A 23,066-nucleotide genomic window follows, 5' to 3' on the forward strand; every position below is an offset into this window, starting at 1 on the left:
CTAATTCCGTTCCATCAATGAGCCCATCCTCCGATTTCTACCTCCACCAGCCTTCCTCCACTGATTTATACAATTGTATTCTAAACGAGATGGGAGAGGGATGCTGTGCATGCAATACATCTCTGACTGATCTAGGCTACATCATCAGGCACGCTGTTCCAGTCGGTTGCATCGTGCGTGAGCAGCGCTCCAGTGTTGCTTCTTGTTACTTCAGGTTGAATCGTGTTGACACAGCCGATATTGTGTAATCTACTCCTCAGAGAGTCACATGAATTCGCTGGTTCGGGTAGGCTTGCTGTAGGCCTATCATCTGGAAAGCAGAATACAAGTGAGTTTATGTGGTCTGTCAATGTTTTCAAAATAAGCAAGGGTGACTATTTTATTTATTTTTTAACCCTGTTGGCCCCAATCACTGTCCAGTCTTCTAATGGTCAACTAACTATAATACGAACGGACTGCTCTGATACACACTAAGTTCTCTCTCTCTCTCTCTCTCTCTCTCTTGCAGTCGATGCGGTCACTGGCGGTGGCTGAGACCCCAGCAGCATGTCTCGTGTGTCCTCCACGGGCAAACGCTACACGGATGGCTCCTCATACACCAGCCACTACAGCTCCTATGGCACGTCCATGAGCCCGGCCCTCAGCTCGTACCACGACAGGGACAAGCTGCCCTATAAGTCCTCAGGCTACACCTCCTCCTCCTCCTACCTGAGCAGCGCCACCTACGGCACCTCCTACGACCCAGACTGTGATCGCGACCTGAGACTGCCCATCCCCCGCACTAACATCCTGGGGAGCAGCCGACGCAGCGAGAGCCTCAGCTGCACCCCGGTGAAGGGCTATGGGTCTGGGCTGAGTGGGGGCACTTGTGCCACTTCCGGCTACTCCAGCTACAGCTACTCGTCCTCATCCTCCTCAGGCCAGCCCACCTACCTCTCCTCCTCCTCCATCTCCCTCAGCCGGAGGAGGTCTGCCAGCCAGAGCAACTTGACCCGAGACCTCTCATCCCTGGGCCTGACCGACGTCTCGTCCCCCTCCTCCTCCTCCTACAGCACCTTGAAGCAGAGCAGCTATCGGAGCAGGGCCAGTGAGTTGGCCGACTCCTACACTTGTAGCAGCTCCAGATCCAGCTACACAGGCCTCTTGCACAGCTCCACGCAGGAGGCCCTCTCACGCAGTTCCGCCCAGGAGGTCCTCTCACGCAGCTCCGCCCAGGAGGCCCTCTGCAAAGTAGCAGCAGTGGTTGCTTCACTTTTGCATTTAGGAGAGTGCAACATGACAGAACATTCAGATAGGAATGTATTCTGCAGAATAGGTGTGAGTTCTTGAGAAGTGCTGTAGAATAGGGAATCATGTCAGTTTTTACACATTGCATTTATGTCTGCAGCGATGTGATTGTGAATGTCTCTCACCTCACGGAATACAGCTCAGATTTATATCTGGCAACTGACAATGCAGCGTATGGCCATGTAGGGGCACTCTTGTTCAGCATAGTTGGTGGTCACTGCACTGTTATTAGCACACTCACACGCTCACTCGCTTGCCCGCCCGCCCTCAGGTCAGATGTCCCAGAAGTGAAGTGACTGGACTGCTAGCCTAGTATTGTGGTGCCATGATTGGTAAGATTTAAAACAATGCTTACTGGTCCAAGAAGATTGTGGACTCGTCCAGGTTGTTGGCCTAGCAGCACACGAACCAACACAGTACATACCTTCCCTTTTTCCAAACGAATGTTTTGCGTTGAAGTACACGTTATGTGTTGTTTAGTTACATAAACATATACATTTGCTAAATTGATTTGCCATTTTCACTGCAGATAGGGGGAGGTTAACTACAAATGGTGTTGCAGAAATGTTGTCCTGGCTTCACTCCAGACAGGCCATGCAAATGCTATGTGAAGTTTAACATGACAACCCATGCTGACAAGTCGTGCATATCAACTTTAAACATATAACCCTCTCACATACCATATTTAAGAGTCTCATCGACTTATAACACAGCTCTTTCCTTGAGCTAGTCTCAAAGGTAGGCTATTTATAGATACGGAACCACTGGAACATAGATGTAACAAATAAAACTGAAAATCAGTCCAAAATAGGCTATTAAGCATGTATCACTTAGAGAAACTCAACTATAAAATCAATTGCTGTATTAACACATCACTGGCACAGTGACTCGCTACCATGAGAGGCATGAATGGAGTGTGAGAGTCATGACACGTTTTCTCGCTATCCTCGTGGCGCACACACAGGATAGTGTGAAACCTGCGCAAGAAGCCCACTACTTAAGTTCATCTCCCATAATCGACTACCTGTTGAATGGCCGATAGAAGACTCTGTTCTCTTATCTGTGCAATTTGCCAATGTCAAGACAGCAGAGACATGCGCAATCGTATTTTGACAAACAGTGTCATGCGCAGTATTGTTTGAGGTTTCAGAATCGCTTTGGGAAACAGAACTAATTCCATTGTCATTATCGAATGCATCACTCTTCAGTGACTTAATGCACTGTTGTAAACGCTTAACATCACTGTTTAATGAAGCAATCATCTCTGCATCTTTCTCCTGCTGTTTTGTCGTGGCCAAAGTTATCGAGTTTCAATTCCTGAATAGTCTCCTTATAGGATTTTTGGCTTAGCAGTAATGCATTTAGCGCATCAAGAGTATTATTTTCGAGGCCTTCTCAGTGATCAATACCCTTATTGTTTTAAGATCCTCTCAATTAATTCATGCACGTCTCTTTATCTCTAGCCATTGTATTTGTTACATGTGGTCAGTGATTACTTTAAACTATCAAAGCACGGTTTATATCGGTCCTGAAAATAGGTCTAGTTTATAACGCTATTCAAATGCAGAGTTTTCCTTACAAACAATGCGTTTATAAAACCTTTGCCAAGAACCAATACCACAAAATGAATGAATCGATTCAAAGTCATTTTCAACCAGTGTCAGGTCGCGGGTCACCACAAACTGTAGATAGATTTATAATAAGGTCAGTTTCCACACAAAGGTTTGGCTGAGACTTTTGGCTATATTTTATTAGCAAAACATAGTCAAATAGAATGAATCAAATTAGGCTTGGGGTGGTGGTGGGCGATCGTTCACAACCCACATGTACAGCAATTCTCCCAAAACAGATCCCTCAGATCCCTCCCTTGCTTCGGGATGAAAAAAATAAAAATAAAAAATTGCTTTGGGCTTGTGAAGTGCTTGTCAAGTAATTAGCCAGTTGTGTTATTGCACCGAATCCATCATGCTCTGGTTCCGTGTTAACTCGCTGTTGTTGTGGTAAATAGAACAAGCCAGAGGCTTCTCTGTTTTCTTCCTCGCTGGCGCAGTTCTCAACAACACATACACACACACACAATACTGAGAACAGCAGCTGCAGCCAGTCACTCACTCACTCACACCACCTCCCAAAGGTTTTGGATGAAGTAGCCACAGTTATTCCAGGCTATTCTAGCAAAATAAAGTGCTTAGTTTTATAACTCAAAGTCTCATAAAGTCTCAGTGTAGGCTAATCCGAACAAAAACCATGCCTCGTTGTTAATTTTACCTCAGAGGGTGAGAGTCTCTGGTGGCTAAGTTTAGAGCCAGGTCTTCCTCGTAACCACAGCATTAACATACTTTCAGAGTCCATTGTTAAACCTCTGTCTGACGGATGCCTGATGCCCATTGTGCCCACACAGCCACACTAGTTCTTTACATGTGGTTGAAGTGTGTCTCGTTGTTGCTGTACTGTATGTCTAGACTTGTTGTTGAACCCACAATATTTTTTACCAAGTCTAGTCTGACTTCTCCCATGTTCGGTCAACGAATGTTTTTTTGTTTTTTTTTGTGAAAACTTATAAGCGTCATCATCAGACCTGTGGAATGACCAATAGCTCAGCATTGTGTTGTGCGCGATGTTCAGGCCCATCTGGGTCATGTAAAATAGGTCTGCCTTTGTGCAGGTTTTTATGTTAGTTGTTTTATGTAATTTTTCCGCTTACTTGGAGTGTTGTAGACACATCCAGACACTTTTGTGGGTCATGTTTCCATTTTTTAGCTTTCTTTGGCTGGCTCCTGTTACGGTTCCCCCTCCTAACCAACCCTCTGGCACCACCTCGAGGCCGCGGCGGTCATCACTGGAGCGTCTTCCTCCCAGTCGACAGCACACCTGGACCCGATCCCCAATCAGCACACCTGCGACCCATCCCCAATCAGCACCCTACATAGACCCAGCCTGAACTCCACTCCAGTGCCAGAACGTACTGTGACCATACGGTAACCCTAGAGTATTCTCATCGCTACGCTTCAGCGTTTTTGTCTCCTCGTCGTTGCCTTACCCTGTGTCTCCTCCTGCAGTCCCGACCCCCTTGGATTCCGCCTCGACCCTTCCACGGACCTAGCCCTTTCCTGTTACTGGACCTCCCCGCCTGCCCGACCCCTGCCTGTCTGACTACCTGTCTGCCTGCTCGACCCCTGCCTGTCTGACTACCCGTCTGCCTGCCCGACCCCTGCCTGTCTGACTACTCGCCCGCCTGCCGAACCCTGGACAGACCCTTAGCTATTCTCTCTGGATTATCCACTTTTCCCCCTTCCCTTTTCCCTATTATTATTATTAAAGACGCCTTAACCGGCATAACCGTATGTGCCGTCATTGGTTCCACCCGAACGTCTCTGCGTAATAGCTCCGGGGCTAACATTTAGCCATACCAGTGTACCTCGATAACTAAATCATGTTTTACATTTAAATGGAGACATTTTGAAAGCCGTTTTCTTTTGTGTACAGGTGACCCCATGAATGTACACTGGTATGGCTAAATGTGTTACGGTCCCTCCCCCTAACCAACCCTCTGGCAACACCTCGAGGCCACGGCGATCATCGCTGGAGCGCCCAGCCCCCAGTCGACAGCGCACCTGTTCCCTATCTCCTATCACCACACCTGCGACCCATTCCCAATCACCCACCTATAAGAACCCTGCCCGGTCATCACTCCAGTGCCAGAACGTACTGTAACCTCACGGTAATCTTTATGTATCTCCGCTACGACATTTCTAGCCCTCCCGAGTTCCTAGCTGTCCCTTGTGTTTTGTCTTTTCCCTTGTGACTCATCTCGTTCTCCTGTGCGCCTCCAGAACCCTTGTCTTCCTCGGATTCCCCTCCTCTACCGATCCACAGACCTAGCCCCTACCCCCTCTTCGCTACTGGAACTCCCTGCTACCGACCCCTGGACCGAACCCCGACTACTCCCCACGGATTACCCCACGGCGCCTTTCCCCTCTCCCGAACACTGGACCTCCCGCTATCGACCCCGGACCGGACCCTGACAACCCCCTTGGATTATCCTCTCCACCACCCCTCTCCCTATATTATTATTATTATTATTATTAATAATAAATACGCCTTCGGGCTAAACCCTATCCTCTCTGTGTGCCGTCATTTGGTTTCGCAGACGTTCCTGTGTAACAAAATGCTAGCCAAAGAAAGCTCAAGAATGGAAATATGACCGAAAACAATTGTCTGGATAAGACTACAACACTCCAAGTAAGTGGAAAATGAGGTCTAACATTAATTGAAAAACATGTCCCTTTAAACACTAGACATTCACACAGACCAAAGCCAGTGTTGCAATTGGGTAATTCAAACTAGCACTGAGAACTACAGGCCTACTGATGTTGGTATTGAACAGGGGAGGCTGGTGGAGGTAGAAATTGGAGGACGGGTTCATTGTAATGCATGGAATGGTATAAGGAATGGTGTCAAACGTACAGTTTTTTTGTTAATTTCATTTTCATTACACACTCTCGTCTACATAATGTTGTCCTGTTCAACAATCCCCTATCTTGGGCAGATAGCTGCTATGTTAGTGCCTTGGTCACTTGAGTGTGGAAAATGTAATCCTCAGATCCTCAAATTAAACAGGCAACATGATTGCAAGTACTTGCCGTGTGAGAGATTGTCATACTGGGTACTTTAAAATAATGTAGCTCAGTAGGAGGACGACCGGTGATTTGCTTGCAATACCAGGGTACCGGCATATCTGAGCATTGGAATACACATGCGACAGTCCTACACGGTGACCGTACCAGAGGATCCCTTCTTGAAGCAATACTGTAGATGCGGCGCAAAAGCTCCGGAATGTCGGGGTCGGTCCTGGTGTCAACCTTTGTCGGGCTTCTCATCAATCAGGCCAAGGTAAGAGAGAGAAGAGAACAACCATGCGTGCCGTAGTGTTCTTTGGAACGCGTATCTGTATCAGTGATTTTACAGGTAGGACGTGTGTTGCTATCTGATCATGGTGCAGTCGAGGTTGATGTTGCGTTTCCTTGGTGAATCTTGATGGTGATGTAACATAGCAAGTCACTCCAGCGGTAAGTCTCAGCTAAGCCGCTGGGAGGGATCAGGTCTCTGGCAGATGAACCATGTGAACCCCTTGTGCAATTATAGATTTTTTTAGTTTTTACCATGAAATCTGTAGTTAATCAGAACCAGTCTTTTTTATCTGACATAACAGGTTTATATTTACCAATTCCATATGTTGGTTTACAGGAAATCATGCGTGTAGTAGAAAAATGAAATTATAAAGAAATTAATGCAGGTGCAAAAATAACTGAACCCCAAGTTGCATTGGTGAAATCAAGTAGGTAAGTAAAATCAGGTGGGTAAATAATTGGGTACCAAATGAACCAGCCAAAGGAGAGATCTTTAGGAAAGAGTTTGGGCGGGACTCTGATAAATAGAGATAAGAAACCTGGTCAGTTTTGTGTTACCCATACAAGTGAATGCAAAATGCAGGAGGAACACCATGCAGGAGGAAAGGAGATCTCAGAGGACATCAGGAAAAGGGTAGTGAGAGCACATCTGGGGAAGGCTATAAAATCATCTCAACAAGATTTGAGCTCCATCAGTCCACTGTGAGGCAAATAATTTACAAATGGAGAGCATTTAACATGACAGCAACTCGGCCTAGAAGTGGAAAACCACTATGTTTGGCGAAAACCCAACACTGCCGACCACCAAAAGAACCTTATCCCAACAGTCAACCATGGTGGTGGGAAGGTCAAGATCTGGGGCTGCTTTTCCTCCTCTGGACCTGGACGAATCCACATCATTAAGGGAACCATGAATTCTGAGGTATACCAGGAGATTCTTGAACAGAACGTCAAGTCATCAGTCAAGGAGCTAAAGCAGGGCTGAAAATGGGTCTTCCAACAAGACAACGACTCAAAGCATTCAAGCAAATATACCAAAGAATGGCTCAGGAGAAAGAAGATTTGTGTTTTGGATTGACCGAGTCAAACTTCTGACCTAAATCCAATCGAGATGCTGTGGCAGGACCTGAAGTGGGTAGTTCATGCCAGACACCCCTCAAACCTCACTCAATTGGCTGAGTTCTGTAAGGAGGAGTGGGCAAAAATCCCTCAAAATAGATGTCAGACTGATTAGTGGCTATACGAGATGTTTACTCCAAGTTATCGCTGCTAATGGAGGTGCCACAAGATATTGACCGAAGAGGTTCACATATTTTTGCACACATGAAATCTGAGTTTTTGTTAAATAAACCACTTTCGTTAAATAAACAATAACAATATATCATATTTTTTTGTTTCTGTCCTTTATTTGGAATGTCTTTACTATGAATTGGGGTTTAGATAAAGATTTTATAAGTTAATTTTAATATTTTATACAAAAATAATGACCATCCCTGTAGGGTTCACAAACTTTCAAGCAGCACTGTATAGCCTTAAATTAATCTCTCAGCAGTTACTCTTATATTTCTGATACATATAGCCCAACTACATGAGTACATGTATGAGTATATATTCAGAGTATTACTATCATTTGTTTATTTGCACTGTTTGTAATAGTATGCCTATCCAAGCTCCAGGGCTATCATTTAAGCCAATAAAATGTAAAATGGTTGGTCAAGAGCTCTGTTTTCAGACTATTTCTGTTGCTGTGACAGAGGCTTGTTGCTTTGGCCACCGAAATGATTGAATACTCATGATTGATGATCTTATTAGAACCTTGAACATTCATGCTGTCATCTTGGAGTGTCTCTTTTGTTTGTTTGTTTGTTTGTTTGTACGGTACATGAGTCCAGTCAAATACAAAAGGCTGATTGGCATAACTCGTAACCAGTGTGTGCGCTGTGCATCTTGCTGAGCAGCTGTTTGAGTTATATAATGAGGAAATGCATGAGAACACAATACACCTTATTGCCTGCTGGCTGGCTGGGCTTGTTGTTGGTGCACACCTGCTCTGTACCTCCCACTGCCTCCTTTGGCTCGGTTCGGTTCTGAGTGTGCTGGGAAACATGCTCTGAGCAGGAGTGACAACACCAGGCCCCAGTTTACCTTTTGATCTTCACAGCTGTGAGGTGAAAGCTGTTGTCAGGGTTTCATCCCCCAAGGTTGTGTAGTCATCCTAACACGTAATAGCTATGTAATAACATGTTGGAAGCTGGAAAGTGTAGGTTTACTACTCAGACACATAAGCCTAATCTTGCTATTGAGCTGCATTTGAAGACTGGGTGTTTTTGTCCCCCACCAATGAAATTGGAGAGGGGACTATGATTCGGTCTCTGCCCGTTCGTATGTCACAAGCTTTTCTCTGACACCACTTGGACAGTTTTGATGAAACTTGGGTGAATGATGGGTTTTGCCATACAGATGGGACATTTATGAAATTACACTGATTGGCCCAATCAGTACGAAACTACAGTGAAAGATGACGTCTTGACGTAGAGATTGTTTAGGAGTTTTTAGGTGACATCATTAAACACGTCATAATAGGGTGCAAAGTGGAGAGCTAGGAGTGTAGCCTAATGCAGTAGGCATATAGCCTCACATTCGGGAATACTATTTTGAGAAATCAATGCAAAACTGAAAGAAGCAAGACTGATAATTAATCAAATAAGCACTACAGGTTCCAGTAACGTTTCAGTCTGGCGACAAATTTGGGAATAATATTTTATGAGTGAAGTCTGTTATGTAGCATAATTAGGCCTATATCAATACGGAAACCAGAGTTGTGTAACCTAGGTTTATAGCCAGTCGCATTTGTAACCAAATAATTTGCCTGTACAAATATTTTGTTTTAGTTAACGAATTAGGGAATAAGATTTTGAGAAATCAACGCAACGCAGTAAGAAGCAAGACTGATGGAAATATTGGCTGTGAAAATATTTGGTCTTAACCTATTGGTGAAATTTGTGTTTGAAGTAAAGGTGTCTGATATCAATACAGAGTTAGTACGATAGTAGCCTAATGGCACCCAGATTATTTTTCTCTTTGGTCACAGAAGGTGGTCACACCATGAGAAAACCCCACGCAACGGGGACACAGCACTGTAAAACTATCTATCGTCCACCAGGTCAGCTAGGCCACTTCTTAGATGAGACGGATGTCCTTCTCAGCTTCTTCCCTGAGGACAGCACACCGCTCACACTACTAGGTGACTTCAACATCCAGTCAGAGATGCTTCACTCGTCTGGAGCACTTGACCTTCTCTCCTCCTTCGGCCTTACCCTGTCCCACTCTCCTCCCATTCATAAGGCGGGCAATCAGCTCGACATTGTCTTCACCAGATCCTCCCATACCTCCAACCTTACTGTTACCCCTCTTCCGGTTTCTGATCATCATTTTGTATCCTTCCCTCTCCCTCTCAAATCCTCCCCCTCCCAGTCAGTCTATACCCACACTGTATGCTCTCGTCACAACCTGCGTACCCTCTCACTCACCGCTCTCACTTCCTCTGTCTTATCTGCCCTACCCTCTGTTGAATCCTTCTCCCTTCTATCCACTGATGCAGCCTCCTCCACCCTCCTGTCTGTCACGCCTGAGGTTGCCTTCTGGTGACTCTGGCGCCCCCCTCTGGCTATACGGGTCAGTGCCTCCCAATCTACCTTTAATCATACCACCTGTGTGTTCTGTCCCCTGTTTGTATAAATAGCCTGTGTGTTCCCCATGTCTTTGTCCGAGATTCTCCCTGGCGTTTGTGAGTACCCTGTCTGTCTGCCTGTATCGCCAGTCCCTGTGATTCCCGTTCGTTTTACTATTCCACTTGTTAGTGAGTACCTTATTTCCGGAGCTTGTTTTCTCCACCTTTGTTTTACCGTTTGGTCCCCGTGTTTGTTTGTTCCCGACTCCCTACCTTTGATATTAAAACCCCTGCCTTAAGAACTTTACACTGTTGTCTGAGTATCTCTCCGCACTTGGGTCCACCACACTACCACCCACCCTAACAGAATCTCGGACGCCATCATGGACCCAGCGGAGATACTCAGGCTGCGGGAGGATTCCGCAGCACAGCGGGAAGTGTTAGCCAACTTACCCTCATGGTTTGCTCCATGTCGGAGGCTCAGGAGGCCGCCGCTGCACCCGCACCGACACCGCCTGCGCTGGTCGTCCTTTTCGCCCTGGTCGACTCTGGAGCAGCGGGGAACCTGATGGACACGAGCCTGGCGGCTGGATGGGGAGTCCCGCTCATCCAGCTAGCGGAGCCCATCCCGGTCCGGGCTCTGGACGGTCGACCCCTGGGAGCTGGCCTCATCACCCAGCGCACTATTCCCATGCGCCTCCAGGTCGAGGGGGCCCCTTGGGAGGAGGCCCATTTTTTCATCATTGAGACTACTGACTGCCCCCTCGTCCTGGGTCACCCCTGGCTGGCTTCCAGCAATCCCCGGATTAACTGGGCCACCGGGCAGGTTGTTCTGGGGGTAAGATCGACCATCCACCCTTGTCCATCCAGTTCCTTTACCCCCATTCCCCACCCGATTACCCCCATTCCCCACCCACTGCCACCCACCTCCCCTGTTCCCGAGGGAAGCGGGAAGTGTTAGCCAACTTACCCTCATGGTTTGCTCCATGTCGGAGGCTCAGGAGGCCGCCGCTGCACCCGCACCGACACCGCCTACTCCAGCTCCCCAGACCCCAGCACGGGAGCCGCGCCTACCCCCGCCTGAGCGCTACGGCGGACGTCCGGAGGGCTGCAGAGAGTTTCTCACCCAATGTTCCCTGGTGTTCAGTCTGCAGCCCTCATCCTTCTCCACGGAGCGCTCCAAGGTGGCGTACATTATCACCCTGTTGACAAGCCGGGCTCTCTCTTGGGCTATGGCCGAGTGGGAGCGTCAGACGCCGGCATGCTCCGACGTCGCTCTCTTCACCCGGGAGATACGGAAGGTTTTCGACACCTCCCGGGCGGACTACGCCGTGGAGTTCAGGACCCTGGCGAGGGAGGCAGGATGGGAGGAGAGCGCGCTGGTCGTCCTTTTCGCCGAGGGGCTCGCGGAGGTGATGATGGATGATCTCACCTTCAGAGAGCTCCCGGAGCAATTGGACGACCTCATCGACCTCTCCATACGCGTGGACAACCGTCGCCGGGAGAGATTAAGGGAGCGACGGCTGACACGCGGCGCGCCTCCCCCTGAGCCTCCCTACCCAGAACCCTTTCCCCATCTCCCGGGGGAGGACCCTCAGGAGGAGCCCATGCAGTTGGGGGCAGCGCACCTCCCGAAGGCGGAGAGACAGCGCCGCCTGAGCGAGGGGCGCTGCCTGTACTGCGGCCGGTCGGGTCACCGCTGCACTGCCTGCCCGGAGAAGTCGGGAAACGCAGTCCCGCTAGTATCTGGGGGGGTGCTAGCGGGACGGGATCCACCCTCCATGCCTGGAGATTCCCGGACCTTTCTCCAGATCGCAGTGCAGTGGGGCTCCGGCCCACAGAGGGTCCTCGCCCTGGTCGACTCTGGAGCAGCGGGGAACCTGATGGACACGAGCCTGGCGGCTGGATGGGAGTGGATAGGGAGGAGGCCCATTTTTTCATCATTGAGACTACTGACTGCCCCCTCGTCCTGGGTCACCCCTGGCTGGCTTCCAGCAACCCCCGGATTAACTGGGCTACCGGGCAGGTTGTTCTGGGGGTAAGATCGACCATCCACCCTTGTCCATCCAGTTCCTTTACCCCCATTCCCCACCCACTGCCACCCACCTCCCCTGTTCCCGATCTAACCGGTGTTCCCCCGGAGTATTGGGACCTGGCGGAGGTCTTTAGCAAGTCACGAGCCTGCCACCCCACAGGTCCTACGACTGCGCTATCGACCTCCTGCCGGGTTCCACGCCTCCTAGGGGCCGCTTGTTCTCCCTGTCCCGACCTGAGACATTGGCCATGAGGGAGTACATCGAGGAGGCGCTCGCCGTGGGACACATCCGACCTTCCACGTCCCCGGCGGGTGCAGGGTTCTTCTGTTGTCTGAGTATCTCTCCACACTTGGGTCCACCACACTACCACCCACCCTAACACCTGTCCACTCTTTCCTCATCCTTCGACTCTCTCTGTCCACAGACCTCAAGGCCGGCACGATCCTCTCCACGCGCTCCCTGGCTGTCTGAAACCCTGCAAGCTTGTAGAATAGGGCTCCGGGCAGCTGAGAGGAAATGGAGAAAAACTGGCCTCCCTGATGACCTAGACCCTTATCTCTCTCTCCTCCTCAACTACACCTCATCTGCATCAGCTGCTAAAGCTTTTTACTAACATTCTAAAATTCAATCATCTGCCTCTGACCCAAGGAAACTGTTCTCCACATTCTCCTCACTCCTCAACCCACCTCCTCCCCCTCCTCCCTACTTTGAAAAAAAGGTTGATGACATTAGCAGCTCGTTCCCTCTACCTCTCGCCAACACTGCTACCTCTCCTCCCAAACCCACTGCGCTACACCCGGTCTCTGGTTCATCAGATTTTTCCCCCCTCTCCCCTGATGATGTTCTAAAACTGGTCACATCCAAGCGGGCAACCACCTGCCCCCTCGATCCTATCCCCTTCCCCCTTTCTCCAATCCATCTCCAAAGACTTCCTTCCGTTCCTTACCACCTTAATCAATTCCTCTCTGTCCACAGGATCTGTCCCAGCTGCCTTCAAGACAGCCAGAGTCAAGCCTCTTCTCAAGAAACCAACTCTTGACCCGTCTGCTGTTCATAACTACAGACCGGTATCCCTTCTCTCCTTCTTATCTAAAACCCTTGGACGTGCTATCTCTAACCAACTGTCTCACTACCTCCTTCAGAACAACCTCCTTGACCCTCACCAATTAAGGCTGGGCACTCTACTGAGACTGCTCTCCTTGCTGTCACGGAGGCCCTCCACTCCGCTCGAGCTTCCTCCCTCTCCTCTGTTCTCATTCTTCTGGACCTGTCTGCTGCATTCGACACAGTAAACCACACAATCCTTCTCTCCACCCTCTCAGAATTGGGCATCTCTGGCTCTGCACTCTCCTGGTTTGCATCCTACCTGGCCGATCGCTCTTACCAGGTGACCACTGGGGTCCCCCAGGGCTCTGTCCTAGGGCCCTTACTGTTCTCCCTCTATACCAAATCTCATGGCTCGGTAATTTCCTCACATGGTTTCTCCTACCACAGCTACGCAGATGACAGTCAACTCTTTCTCTCTTTCCCCCCTTCTGACTCACAGGTGGCAACACGTGTCTCTGTGTGTCTTGCAGACATTTCTGCTTGGATGTCAGCCCACCACCTCAAGCTCAACCTCCTCCCATACAGCCAAGAACCTTGGGGTGATCCTTGACAACCACTTATCCTGTGTGGCGAACATCACAGCGACAGCACGCTCCTGTAGATTCTTCCTCTACAACATCAGAAGGATACGTCCATTCCTCACCAGAGAAGCAGCACAACTTTTGGTCCAAACACTCTCTCGCCTTGACTACTGCAATGCACTTTTTGCCGGTCTCCCCGCCTCCACCATCAGGCCTCCGCAGCTCATCCAGAACGCTGCCGCCCGTCTGGTGTTCAATCTCCCCAAATTCTCCCATGTTACTCCCCTCCGCACCCTTCACTGGCTCCCGGTAGCAACTCGCATCAGATTCAAGACCCTGGTGCTCGCCTACCGGGTGACAAAGGGAACAGCCCCTCCCTACTTGCAAGCAATGGTCAGCCCCCAAACCCCTGCCCGATCACTCTGCTCTTCCACCTCGGATGGCTGCCTGGCACCGCCACCTCTATGTGGATGCAGCAGCCGCACTACTCGGTCACGGCTTTTCACTGTCCTCGCGCCCCGCTGGTGGAATGAGCTTCCCACTGCTGTCATGACTACCAATCGTCCACCGTAGATTGAAGACCCATCTCTTCAGGCTACATCTTAACGGTCCCTCCTAATGACCTCTTCACCCCCCTGTACAAATTTCTCTCTAAAAAATTCCTTCTTCTAGCATTGTGACTGCCTATGGCTCCTGGTCTGAGCATTGATGACTGATGGATAGATGATTCACTTACTTAAACAAATGTATTTGTTGTAAGTCGCTTTGGATAAAGGCGTCTGCTGAATGCCATAAATGTAAATGTCAATGTAAATTGTATGCACTGCCAGGGATCCTCTAAAACACATGACTCACTCACTCACTCACTCTCTCTCTCTCTCTGCATTCCATAGAGCCAGGTGGATCCACGTGTGTCACGCCTGAGGGTTCTGTCTGGTGACTCTGGCGCCCCCCTCCGGCCACACGGGTCAGTGCCTCCCAATCTGCCGGGATTCACCCTCATCCGCTGCACCTGTGTATTCTGTCCCCGGTTTGCTATTTAGCCTGTGTGTTCCCTCATGTCCCGGTCCGAGATTCTCTCCGTGTCCTCCCCGTTTGTTGAAAGTACCAGTCTGTCTGTTCGTGAGCCTTGCAATTGTCGCCAGTCCCTGTGTTCCCTGTGATTATTATATTCCGCTTATTAAGTGAGTACTTTTGTTACGGAGCTGGTTTCTCCGCCTTTGTTTTATCGTTTTGACCCCAGTGTTTGTTTGTTCCTGTGTCCCTACCCGTTATTATTAAAGATTCCTGTTCTCCTACACTTCGCGCTGTGGTCTGAGTATCTCTCCGCTTTTGGGTCCACCACATTACCTCTCAGCCCTAACACACGTGTAGTAGGCCACTCCTCTCTCTGCTCAGGGTTAGCTCCTGTAACTCTCTCCTTCATGAGACAGTTCACCTCAGTTTACCTCTGATGTTAAAGTCTGTCCTAAAGGGCCACAGAGACCTCAAAACAAACAGGTCTGGGATCAGGCTGCCAAAACACCCTACCTACCCACCACAAACGCCATTGTCCTTCTATCCATGTGGGCTATTGTCCCCAACAAAAGATAACACTTGGACGTCATTATTATGTGTTGGTGTAACCAGCAGAACCGCTGCCATATGAGGTTTGTCCTCTTGTGAGTACCGTAGCCCAAGTTCCCTCTGACACGCCCCTCAGCTAGCCAGTCAGCGGCTAATCATCTATTAGCGGCAAAGCCACTCTATAAAACAAGCTCACAAGTAGGCTATTGGACATTCCTGGGTTCTGTATACGTTGCAGCTCTTATCTGTTTTCACAGCGCTCGTCAGTAAAAAGGTATGTGCCACTGCCTCCTCTGTTACGCTGTACCACTGCATATGTTTAACGTTCTGTCTAAATGCTAAATTGTGGGCTACAGGCGTTCTACTGTCACCAGACGCTTCCGAGTAGTCGGCTACGTTAGCACTACTGAAGGTATTTACATTTACATTTGTATTACTGGTTGGTTAACATCAGGCTGCCTTGTTCAGAGGTTTCTGCGTACATTTAATAGCATGTCTTAACATAGGTCTCGGGTGAAAAGACGCTCAGCGACCGTACTGTAGTGTTGCCTTGGAGACAGTCAACAAAGGTAACATTATCCATACAAATGTTGTCTGTTAACTATGGAATTGGTATTCTGTCTTAAGCTGAAGCACGGCCTTTTGGTTATTGAACAGCTCTTGTGAGCTTACCATGTCATTAGCCTGTTATTTAAGTGTATAGTAGGATAATGCCTAGTGCACCTTGTAATTAATATTGTTAATTATGTTCATGCTGTGTATTCATGTATGGCTTACTCTGTCTGTTTGTGTCCTCAGGTAGCAGTTGCCACTGCTGTTTTGCCTACCATAAGTTTACGATGTAATAGTAGCTTTTGCCCCTTTTGGTTTTGTTTCTTTCTCTGGTTGTTTAGTTTTGTATTATCTGAATCGGCCGTCTACTTAGTTGCCTCTTTTTGGCTCCCTCCCCCACGGCATTGAGATACATGGGGTATTGGCTGTCCCGGTAGTCTGCTGCATTTAAGACAACATCTAATGTCCAGCTTTCCTTGTCCCTTCTCCCTTCCAGAGCTAGTGAAGCTGTTCATGGGACAGGTCGCCGGAGTCAAGTCTTCCCCCTGCACTGCGCACCGTGTTTTTGTAGTGGTAATCTGCACTTATTCACCATATCTGTGATCACCTACATTTTGCAGTGTCTTGTGCCTGTGTGTGTGTGTTTGTGTGGATAGGCACTGGAAACGAGAGCACGAGTGGTGTGTCGCCCACTTCTCATGGACAGGTAACCACCCCTTCCCCAACAGCTCTACTATATCTTTGCTGTGTTATAACAGTTACCTACCTGGTGGCAGCCATTACCCCCCTCTCTTTGCTAAGGCATAACTAAACGAATGACAGAGTGGCCTTTTACTGTTATTTATAAATAAATCTTGTTTATTTTTATAATTGAGATCACGTCTCTGTCCTTACTTTGTTTCGTATCTGTGTGGGAACCCGCTTGTCTCAAGCAAGGTGTGTAACAGCTTACCTCTGTAATATCCTGGTGGGAAAGGCCCCAGGTGGCGTTGTCGTGCACTCTAGAGCCAAGACCTTATAAACTACCAGTTGGTCACATTGGCATAGCCAGCAATCAAGTTGTTGGGGTCACAGGAAATGATTGATATCAATCAAGTTTATTTGTTTCGTGCTTTTTACATAGACAAATGTCACAAAGTGCTTCACAACAAAATAATACGAAACAATATAAACAATAAATACAATACAAACAATATGATCTAACACCAAAACATAGACTCCCAGGAGCAAGCCAAGGAAAAAACTCCCCAGAGGCGAGAAAAATATAGGGCACAGTGGCAAGGAAAAACTCCCTCAGAGAAAGAAACCTTGAGAGAAACCAGACCCCAGGGGGAACCATCTTCCTCTGGCTGATCAGATGCTGAAGAGTAAACTAATGTGGAATGCGGTGTGGTGCAAGAGTTCAGGGGTCCATAGTGAAGGGCAGCTTTCTGATGGGACCCGGGTGTGGCGGCAAGGAGCAGGATATAGGGTGGAGTAGACTCATCCTGGACAAATTCAGGAACTGGAGTCTTGTTTTGAGGAGCCCTCAGACAGATAAGCACAATGAGGAAAACACAAGATTAGAGGCTATTACAAACTGAAAAATTGATACATTAAACAGTAGGAGAGAATCAGCATAAAACATGTCAATTTGGGGTCGCATTTGGGCACCCCTGGTTTAGCCTAAGTACTCTTATATCAGACAGATCTGTGATCAGACTATGGGTCCAGACCAGGGTACGATCCGTAGAGATCAGTAGCCGGGTCGGAGGTCTGAAGGCCTATCGTTGTCATCATCATGCTATATGATCAAAGGAGTTGGCTCAGTGGAGGCTGGTGGAGGTAGAAATCAGAGGACGGGCTCATTGTAATGCATGGAATGGAATGAGGAATGGTATCAAACACATGTGAGTTGGCTATATCTGGAAGCAGGCTCTCCAATGCCCCTCCATGGCTTTCCACTGACTATTTCTGTACCCACAGCTGTCAGCTGGATGTACAGTATTACGGGTATTTAGAACACATCATCATCCTAATTTGGGTCAACATCATATGGATAATAATAATTGAGGCCTGAGTTTGTTAGACACAGACCTTTAATCTGAGGACTGTGAGTGCCAGTCAGGACAAGTAGTGCCATGCTGCTCAACATCTTTGCAACAGGCAGGCAGGCATGCACGAAGAGAACTGCATGGTTATAAAAGCCAGAAAAAAAAAGCCTGAAAGATTAGAGTAGCATGAGTACAGTTGCGTTCAGATGTAGTTTTAGAGGGCATACACAGTTCATTCACCCATTATGTAAACTCCCCTGCCCTGAAACAATGTATCAAGCTAGGCTATGTCTGTATTTCTATTTGCTTATATGAACAGGACCGGTGTACAATATTATCAAATCTAGATGAATGAATACTATTAAATAAAATATAACCAGTAGGCAAGGGGAGGCTAGTGGAGGTAGAAATCGGAGGACGGGCTCATTGGAATGCATGGAATGAATCACTCACTCGCCCACTCATTTCATTAAACTGAAGTTCACATGCCCACAGCAATAACATACATGAGCACAACAGTAACATTTTCAGCTAAACACTTAGTCATTTCTCATTGCTTTCACGCAAAATGCACCTTTTTGCAAAACAGTTAACACAACTCTCTACATAAGACACACAAATCAATTGAGTAAGTGTTGACCAACAAAACTGAATTATTTCCTTACACCATATAGCTATTTCTTCCATTATTGTGAATCTCTACTCCATACATTGTACACAGTCTGTAATCACAACTGAAATAGGTCATCAGTAACGTAACATGTGGCCTGGCAGACAGGAGAGAGTAGATTAGTGTAAATGTTTTTGTTGACACTTTTTGTGTTCTACAGAAATGCCATTTTTTGTTGTAACTACCTGCTTGATTTTTTATATTTGTAAGATATTATATTTTCTGTAACAGTTGCAGTACTACCATAAACTATATAGTAAAACGTTTTCTTGAAATGTGAAATTCTTTCTGTTTTTCTAATGAAAGTTGTCCAACCTGGGGGTTAGGGGGGATGATGCAAAAAAAATACCACACAATTGATTGATGATTGATTGCATGGCAATTAAAGTATTGTTTGTTTATTGTTTGTTTGTTACCGTTCCACTTCAGGAAGTGGATTCATGTGGATGTGGCGGGCCGGGGCTAATAAATGGCTTTATTGTGCATGGAATGTAGAGAACTGAGGACTTAGATAATCCTTAGTTAATTAAACAGTTGGATGTTTTTTTTTTTCTGTTGGGAAAGCGGGGCAGGTGGCTGAGGTTATTTATATAGTCGTTAAAATGCCAGAGCTCTTCCACTAGAAGAAGCTGGAACTACACACTACTGTACACGCTGTCCTGTTTCAACTGTCAGGCACTACTACAGGGACAGAGCTCCCAGCAATGTCCTGCCCACATGTCCTGCTGTGGTCCCTCTGTGGTCACACTGTGGTCCCTCTCTGGTCACTCATTGGAGGGATATGAAACAATCCCAGGACACAGGTATCATGGGACCAGTCAGTGGTTGTGGTCATAGAGATAGCCTATAGTAGAACCTGATCTCAGGTCAGGTGAGGGTTGGTGTCTTGGTGGTCACAGCTGTGGTCAGTCGTACACCAGCCACGCACAGCAGAATTAAATTACTGGAGGCTTCAAAGAGTTGTAAAAATTCCTTCCTGATTTACCAAAAATTGATTTTTTATTGGACTAAGATGTGTAAGTGGGCGGGGCTAACAAGACTTCAGACTGGGGAAAATGTGGACGAAAATAGGCTGTTTCAGCCCTAAAACATCATGGCTACTCTCAAGTAAAACAATAAAACTACCACACATTTGGAAAACTAATCACATTCCCCTATTTATAGTGGCAGCATTTTAATTCTGCCCCTATCTTCTTCAGTTTACCATCCCCCAGAAGAAAAATGGCTGTGAGCTCTGTGGAATGTCTTCAGGTGTCAAAGTTATGATGTCATCAGTTTGGATGTAATAAGATCAATTGTGGTTGGGTCTCCTTATCAACAGCTCCTAATTTAAGGTTATCATCATGTTGTGAGTAGCATTGTTTTGAATGACCTATGGTCATCTCTCTCTCTCTCTCTCTCTCTCTCTCTCTACTCTCTCTGTATTAGGATGTAACATTTCTCTATGAAGTATTCGCCTTGTAATAGTCATATAAGTATACAGTATTATTAAAGCCTCACTTGATTCATTCTATTTAACCTTTCTTGCACTAATTCAGCACAAACTCAATAATTCTTTGCACATAGTGATAATTACATTGGAGTCAGATTATCAATATTGTATATGCTTTGCTATTAACAAAATATAACCTAAAGTCTCTGCCAAACCTTTGTGTGGAAACTGATATTATTATAAATGCTCAGAATGCTACACATTCTGTGGTAAATAATGTCTTTTTTGTCTTGTTTTTGTTCCCCAGAATTCAAAGAGTGCCCAAGGACTGGTAGGAATACGGAACCTGGGCAATACAGTAAATGCCATTATACAGTGCACACAGTGTTGGGGAATCTACTCTGAAAATGTACTGTATTTAAACTAAATTACTTAACAAGGGTTAGGGTTAGGGTTAGTTGAACTACACTAATGCTACTCTTGAGAGAAATATAGCTTGTCAAACTAAAGCCACTGAAAAACATCTAAACTATTTTGTCCAACACACAAGTCCTGTATGACAGAAACTGAAACAACTGACACACTGTGGGTGTCTGTGCGTGTCTATGTGTGTGTGTGTGGTATGTGTGTGTGTGTGTGTTTTTTTTTCCCCTCTCCAGTGCTTCATGAACTCCATCCTCCAGTGTCTCAGTAACACAAACAGCCTACGAGACTACTGTCTGCACAACTCTCACCGCCGAGACCTTAACAACAACAGCCGCACCAACACAGCTCTTATGGAGGGTGAGATGTTGCGTTATTATTATGTGCATCGGGTGATTGTTTAATATTGTCATCAATATGTTCCATTGCAATGCATACACAATGTGTTTGATACCATTCCTCATTCTGTTCCATGCGTTACAATGAGCCCGTTCTCCGATTTCTACCTCCACCAGCCTCACTTGATGCATAAATAGATTCTCCTTAAAGACAACAACAAATTATGATTAATCTGCTCTCTTCTGTTCTACAATAGCTGGCTGTGGCATTCACTGCTTCTTATAGATTTAAAAACATTTTATTAGTGTAAGAAACAGGGTTGAAACGCATGCCAATGCAATCCAATGCTTTGAAATCTGGGAGGGGGGAGATGAAGGAAGGAAGTACAGTACACTCACGGAAGGCAGCAGGGTAGAGGATGGTGCCAAAGCCAATCAGATTCCAGTGGTAGCCTAGCTGATCTGATCTGATCTGTCTTGTGATCCTGGTTCAAGAATTTGCCAAGCTGCTCCAGACTATGTGGACGTCATCGAGCATCGAGGCCGTCAGCCCCTCTGAGTTCAAAACTCAGATCCAGAGATACGCCCCCAGATTCGTGGGATACAAGTAAGCTGAGTTCACCAACTGAATTGAATTGAATTGAACAGAATTGAGGTTTACATCATAGCGAGTCACAGACCACAAAGGTAAAATAATCAAATCACTTTCTATCAATTATGATATTGACAATGATTTGACATGATGTTAAATGAGTGTGTGTGTATGTGTGTGTGTGTGCGTGTGTTTCGTTCAACCAACAGGATCCTAGGAGATCCTAACGCTCTTTTTCTCCCATTCCTTTCCAGACGGGTTTGTGGGTCAGTTGAAGAGCTCTCTGATATGCAGTGATTGTGGCTACTGCTCCACTGTCTTTGACCCCTTCTGGGATCTCTCTCTACCTATCGCCAAGGTCAGTAACAGTGTGTGTGTGTGTGTGTGTGTGTGTCGGTGTCGGTGTGAATGTCAGTTTTTGATATATTCCATGTGTGTTCAGAACGGCTACGGGGAGGTGAGTCTGATGGACTGTATGAGGCTGTTCACCAAAGAGGACGTGCTCGACGGTGATGAGAAACCAGTAAGTGTTCTACTAACAGACCACTCCTGAAATGGTCCTCCTGATGATACCACAGCCAATCAGATGGCAGACAATGTTTCTGTCACGCCTGAGGTTGCTGTCTGGTGACTCTGGTGCCCTCCTCTGGCGGTACGGGGCCAGTGGCCTCCCAATCTACCAGCATTCGTTTCACCTGTGTATTTTGTCTCCTGTTTGTTATATATAGCCTGTGTGTTCCCCATGTCTTTGTCGGAGATTCTCCCTGTTTGTCTGTGAGTACCCTGTCTGCTCCACAATCCTAGTCATTTACCCCATTGTCCAGTTTCGTATTTCTTTAGTTCTAGTTATTCCGCTTGTTAAGCGCGTACCTTAGTTAACAGAGCTTGGTTTTCTCCACCTTTATTTTACCCTTTTTCCCCCCAGTGTTTGTTTATGTGCCGTGCCCCAGTTCTCTCATTAAAAACTCTCCTTGATTTACTTTACACTGTCGTCTGAGTATCTCTCATTAACCTTTAAGAACGTAGGTTTTTTTTTACCATTGTATTCAACTGGGTGGGTTTTTTTAGGCCGTTTCACGAGTGTTCTATAGTAGAATTCTATAGTCATTGTTAGAGCAGCCGACTGGGGATATGCAGAGCTAGCATTTCAAACTGTGGATGCGCTGATATTGCGCAAATAAAGTTGCAATTATAATGGGACAAGTTGGAGGTGTCTGCGCAGTTATTGTGCATGAATGATACAGAGGATGTAGCGAGTGATTATTGACGGAAGGAGAACAATGTTAGCTTGTCTTAGCAATCGAGCCATAGTGCTAGCCCACACAGGGTCATTGTTGCGCTGCGATTGGAATATTCAGGTAGCTACATTTTAAACACACCCGTGTGACGGTACGCTTTTATGGAAAACGTTCTTAAAGGTTAAAAACTCTCCTTGATTTACTTTACGCTGTCGTCTGAGTATCTCTCCACACTTGGGTCCACTGCATGATCATTGCTAACAGAATCTCCGACCAACATGGACCCAGCGGAGATACTCGGCTGCGGGAGGAGTTCGCGGCCCAGCGTAAAGTATTGGCCCAACACGTGCAGGGAATGCAGCAGGTGGCCGAGAGCCTCCAACGACTAACAATCATGGTTTGCTCCATGTCGGAGGCTCGGGAGACCGTCGCGGTACCTGCACCGACACCACCTGCTCTAGCTCCCCAGACCCCAGCACGGGAGCCGTGCCTACCACCGCCTGAACGCTACGGCGGACGGCTGCAGAGAATTCCTCACCCAATGTTCCCTGGTGTTCAGTCTGCAGCCCTCATCCTTTCCCACGGAGCACTCCAGGGTGGCGTACATCATCACCCTGTTGACCGGCCGGGCTCTGTCTTGGGCTACGGCCGAGTGGGAGCGTCAGATGCCGGCATGCTCTGACGTCGCTCT

General features: G+C 47.2%; 1 protein-coding gene across 1 annotated transcript; it reads left to right on the forward strand.

Annotated features, from left to right (window-relative positions):
- Positions 1-546: 546 nt before the first annotated feature.
- Positions 547-22,099, forward strand: LOC310823757 (ubiquitin carboxyl-terminal hydrolase 2-like; the record flags this gene model as incomplete). Its single annotated transcript, XM_083696602.1, has 8 exons — positions 547-1,224; positions 20,092-20,142; positions 20,444-20,567; positions 21,041-21,152; positions 21,194-21,216; positions 21,392-21,495; positions 21,580-21,660; positions 22,088-22,099. 8 exons carry the CDS (start codon positions 547-549, stop codon positions 22,097-22,099), a joined length of 1,185 nt encoding a protein of 394 aa, XP_083552728.1.
- Between the last annotated feature and the right edge of the window lie 967 nt (positions 22,100-23,066).

Source organism: Argentina silus (assembly GCF_951799395.1).
Source record: "Argentina silus genome assembly, chromosome: Y".
NCBI lineage: Eukaryota > Metazoa > Chordata > Actinopteri > Argentiniformes > Argentinidae > Argentina > Argentina silus.